Here is a 4976-nt window from a genome sequence, read left to right on the forward strand (position 1 = left end):
GCCATTGGGAGAGCCGTCGGTACCGCCTGCGCCGAACATGGGATGGACCCTGGCTGTTTTGGGGAACCCAGGCCCAGCTACCCACCAGCGCCCCGCATATCAGCACACGGCCCCTGCCGCTCCCCCCCCTCCCACCAACAGGCGTCCGGGCCCCCTGGCGCAGCGCTCTCGGCAGGCCTCACCGACCGCGCGCGGCGCCAGCTGGCGTGGTGGCTTGGCGGCTGCGCAGGCTGGGTGTTCTCGATGGTGGTGCTCGGCGGCGTCACCCGGCTGACGCGGTCGGGGCTGTCCATGACTGATTGGAAGTTTACGGGTGGGTGATCAGGCTCAGGCAGCCCGAGAAAGGTCATGCGCCCCCCGTCGCGAACATAGCCAGCCGCATCTGCGGCAGCTGCGGCAGCTGCGGCAGCTGCGGCAGCTGCGGCAGTTGAACCGGGGCCGCAGCGAGCGGGGCGTCCCCCTGCACTCCACGCCGCCGCCTACCCCCAGTTGGCGTGTTGCACATGCCCACCGGCTGCACCTGAACACCCTCCGCGGCCGCCCCCCAGGCGAGAAGATGCCACGCACCCAGGCTGACTGGGACGCCGAGTTTGCAAAGTACCAGGCGTCACCCGAGTTCCGACTCGCGCACAGCCACATGGGCGTCGAGGACTTCAAATTCATTTTCTGGATGGAGTACGGCCACCGCATGTGGGGGCGCCTGATGGGAATCGGATTTGCGCTGCCGGCAGCATACTTCGCAGCTCGCGGCGCGGTCAACGGGCCGCTGGCAGGGCGGCTGGGGCTACTGTTTGCGATGGGCGGCGCGCAGGGGCTGGTCGGCTGGTGGATGGTGCGGAGCGGCCTTGTGGTGAGCGGCCTTAGTGTGTGTTTGTGTGTGTGTGTGTGTGTGTGTGTGTGTTTGTGTGTGTGTGTGTGCGCGCGCGTGTGTGCATGCCGTGTGTGTGTGTGTGTGTGTGTGTGTTTGCGTGCCTCAGGCCGGCGCATCCTCGGCTCAACAAACACCAACCATGCTGTCATGGACCAGCATCCGGCGTGCGCCAGCGATTCGCATGGCATGGGGGCTCATGGCATGGGGGCTCATTCGTGATGCAGTGCTCATGCGTGTGCATGGGCATGCATGCATGCGAGTGCAGGTGCACGTGCGCCTCGGCTGCCTTCACAAGGAGGGGGCACCGGTCCCTCGTGATACCGCAGGGGACGGTGCTCTAACACACATCGCCGCTCAAGGCGGTGTGCATTTGGCTGATTAGGCTGTTTCTGCCTGCCCTCGTTGCTCTCAAGAGCTCCGTGAAAGAGCGCCGTGCAGGAGCGCTTGCAGCCAGAGCCTTGCACCCATGCTTGTCCCGCGTTGCTCAGCCGCCCCGCCCAACCCCTGCACTCCCTCTCCCCCTCAGGAGCCCGCCAACGAGCACGCCGTGCCCCGCGTCAGCCCCTACCGCCTGGCCGCCCACCTCACCAGCGCATTCGCTATCTACACAACCCTGGTCTGGACCACCCTCGGCCTCGCGGCGCCCGCGAGCGCGCTCGCCGCGGCGCCCCAGGCCGCCGCCGCGGCCGCCGCCGCGCTGCGGAGCCGCGCGCTGCCGGTGGCGTGCCTCGTCGGCGTCACGGCCGTCAGCGGGGCGTTTGTGGCCGGCATGGACGCGGGGCGCGCGTTCAACACGTTCCCCCTCATGAACGGCCAGCTGGTTCCGGATGAGTACTGGTCTTCCGGCCTGCCGCTCATTCGAAACGCGTTCGAAAACACGGCCGCCGTGCAGCTGCACCACCGCGCGCTCGCGCTGACGACGCTCGCATCGGTCGCCGCCCTGTGGGCGTCGGCGCGCGGCGCGCCGCTGCCCGCGGCGGCGCGCGCGTGGCTGGGCGGGCTCGCGGCGGCGACGGCGGCGCAGGTGACGCTCGGGGTGACGACGCTGCTCACATACGTGCCCGTGCCCCTTGGGGCCGCCCACCAGGCGGGGGCCATGGTGGTGTTCACCGCCGCGCTGGGCCTGCTCCACAGCCTCCGGCCGGCGGCCGCGGCGCCGCTCGCGCGCGCAGTCAGCCGCGCGGCGCCGCCGCTGGGCGTGGCGGCGACGGCGGCGGTCGCGTACGCGGTGACCCGGACGCGGTGACATGCCAGTTGTCTGGTCGCAGCGCTGCACATTGCGAGCGCCTGCCTAGCCGCCGCACCACCATTGACGTGCTGCCGTGTCTGTCTGGGCCGCGCATTTCACATGAGGGGCGCTTCCACCGTGCATCGTGTTCTTGCAGCGGTTGGTTTCCCCCCTGCCTTAATATGTGGAGTGAGTAAGCTAGTTAGTTGAACGATAGCCATGGTTCCACGAACAAGGTGGGGCAAATCGACAGCTGGCAGCGCCCTGGGCATTGGGTAACAACCATATGGCAACCCACTACACGGCAGGGCGGTGCTCTGCGACAGCTGTCCTGCCTGCCGAGTGGGCTCAGGGCGTAACAGCTACCAGTGGGCCTGCGAACTGGTGTGCGCCCTTGTCAGTGTCATCAGTGATATATGAGTGTGCACTTTGCACCTGCAGATGGTGCTCCCACCACCGCGTGTGCGAGTGCCACCCTCAGCAAAAGCACTGCATGTTGCGATGCTTCATGTAGGGGGCAAGCTTCAGAGGCGGGGCGCTGAATGCGCAGCTGCTTCGGCAGCCCATAGCCAGGGCGCTGCTCGGACAGCAGCACCTGCCAGGAAGCTGATGCCCCACCAGCTGCTCTCCGCCTGCAGCTCTTCTGGGGTGGCAGCGGCCACCCTCCAGTACCGTCATCCTGTGCTTCGCAGCACCAATGGTGTTTAGTCAGCTTGCCGGCCCGGAGTTCCCACACGCTGACAAAAGACACGACAGCTGGGCGCCACGCAGGCACGCAGCACAAGCTCTGAGGCCCATGCGCCTGTGCCGCCTCCCTGCGCATGGGCATCAGAGCTTGTGCTGCGTGCCTGCGTGGCGCCCAGCTGTTGTGTGTTTTGTCAGCGTGTGGGACCTCTGGACCGGCAAGCTGACTACTGGTAAAAACCACGCCACTTTTGTTCTGGCAATCCACAGTGCCTGCGGTTTGCAAGCGCCGTCCTGCTACGATGGCGCGCTGCTGCCCAGCAGCTGCCCTGGCCTCAGCCGGCCAAAAGCGCTGCAAGGCCTGCGGCGCGCATGAATGGTTTTCGGCCGGCAAAAGCCACTATACACAGCTTGTAACAGTCGGGTTTGACTTCGCCTGGGCCCCCATCGCCACCTGAGGTAGGGGTGCCCTTCACGATCAGCCAAAAGCGCTGCAAGGCCTGCGGCGCGCATGAATGGTTTTCGGCCGGCAAAAGCCACTATACACAGCTTGTAACAGTCGGGTTTGACTTCGCCTGGGCCCCCATCGCCACCTGAGGTAAGGGTGCCCTTCACGATCAGCTTGCTTTGCAAGGGGAGTGATGGGTGGGACCGGGCCAGGCCGGGCCAGGGGTGCTCTTTTTCTCTTTGCTGATATTTTCATCGGCGGCTTCGATGTTGGGGTAGTCAGGGCTAGCAATAGCCTCCCCTAAACTAGAGCGCCCTGCACCAGAGCACCAGTGGTGCTTGCACCCCCCTTCGGGGGGAGCGTTAGCGGAGCAGCATTCGGAGAGCCAAAGTGGCCATGAGCAGCTGGACGATGAAATGGGTGGCATTCTTAATGAAGAAGGGAAGAATTTTGGGCCTGTTGCAACACCCCGACCGGTGTTCCTCATCGAACGAGGTGGCAAAAGGGTGGGTGACGACTTTGCGACCGCAGCAGCCGACGCCGTCGCTGATGCAGAGGTGTGACTGCCCGTACACGGGAGGCGAGATGAACTGACAGAACCACTTCCTTTGTCGGCCAAGCATGCCGGACCGGCCATTATCGCCGTCAGTCATTCTACACACGGGTGCCTGAAAACATAGCGGTTGGGAGTCGGCGTGATGATTTGAAAAGCCTTCTACTGTTGTTCCTTAGTAGCCAGACGACCCCATCGCATCTACCAAGAGATCGGCAACCGTACCCTTCGACGCCGTGCGGCAGGGGAGCGGCGAAGGATTGATAATGGCCAATAAAGGTCAATGAATACCTGAGCGTGAGTCCCCAGGACTTGGCGCACGCGCCCGCGGGATCTAGCAAAGATATGGGCATGAGCGCCAAAAGAAGGCCGGGACCTGGCCACGCGCGGCCGCACGGATCGCATTTCAGGCAATTCGAACTGTCATTAGCACCCGCCTGAAAGTCCGCTGCAGGGCGCGTGCGCTTCGCAGCACCACCTGCCACGTTGACGAAGTGGCACACTCCAGAACGCTGCAATGACACCCCAACGCCCTCACAGCCCCTGTCCGTGTGTTGCCATTGTCACTGACTGCAGGCATGGATGACCACGATCCCCTGGGCTTGGGCCCGCCGGGCCTTATGGGTCCGTCCAGCGCGCCCGGCCAAGTGCCGCTCGCGCTGGGAGGACAGCTCATGGGGGGCGGCACAGCGGCATACCCCCAGCAGCAGCAGCAGCAACAGCAACAGCAGCAGCAGCAGCAGCATCAGATGGTGATGGGCGGCACGCATCCGGCGGAGGCAGCGGGCGCCGTGACTCCAGAGCAGTTGCAGTTGCTGCTGCACCTGCAGTCGCAGCAGCAGGCGGACGCCGCCTCGCTGTCACCGCACGCGCCCGAGGCGCCGGCCGCACCCACCGCGCCCGCGCCCTCGCCCGCGCCGGCACCCCCGCCGCCGGCCGCCCCCGCTTCGCCCGCGCCCGCGCCGCCGCGGCAGCCGCTCCCGAAGCAGCTGACGGCGGCGGTCAAGTCGGCCAGCAACGTCGAGCGGCTGGCGCAGCTGTTTAACGACCATTCCGCGCTGCTAAACCCCATCCACGTCGCCGCAATGATCACAAAGCTGCCAAAGCTGGAGGCGAACCTCGGCGTCGGCCACATGTCTGCCAACCCCGGTGCCGGCGTCCCGCCCTGCGACCCCTCGGCGCCAACCGCGCC

The 4976-nt window shown here is 65.9% G+C and overlaps 2 protein-coding genes across 2 annotated transcripts; both read left to right on the forward strand.

Moving 5' to 3' along the window:
- Positions 1-243: 243 nt before the first annotated feature.
- On the forward strand, positions 244-2117 carry MNEG_12614 (cytochrome c oxidase subunit XV assembly protein; the record flags this gene model as incomplete). Its single annotated transcript, XM_014038913.1, has 3 exons — positions 244-313; positions 549-832; positions 1398-2117. 3 exons carry the CDS (start codon positions 244-246, stop codon positions 2115-2117), a joined length of 1074 nt encoding a protein of 357 aa, XP_013894367.1.
- A 2245-nt stretch (positions 2118-4362) lies between these two features.
- Positions 4363-4933, forward strand: MNEG_12615 (hypothetical protein; the record flags this gene model as incomplete). Its single annotated transcript, XM_014038914.1, has 1 exon — positions 4363-4933. A coding segment is annotated over one exon (571 nt), but the record flags the coding sequence as incomplete, so codon positions are not given.
- Between the last annotated feature and the right edge of the window lie 43 nt (positions 4934-4976).

This window comes from Monoraphidium neglectum, assembly GCF_000611645.1.
Source record: "Monoraphidium neglectum strain SAG 48.87 unplaced genomic scaffold scaffold03337, whole genome shotgun sequence".
In the NCBI taxonomy this organism is placed as follows: domain Eukaryota; kingdom Viridiplantae; phylum Chlorophyta; class Chlorophyceae; order Sphaeropleales; family Selenastraceae; genus Monoraphidium; species Monoraphidium neglectum.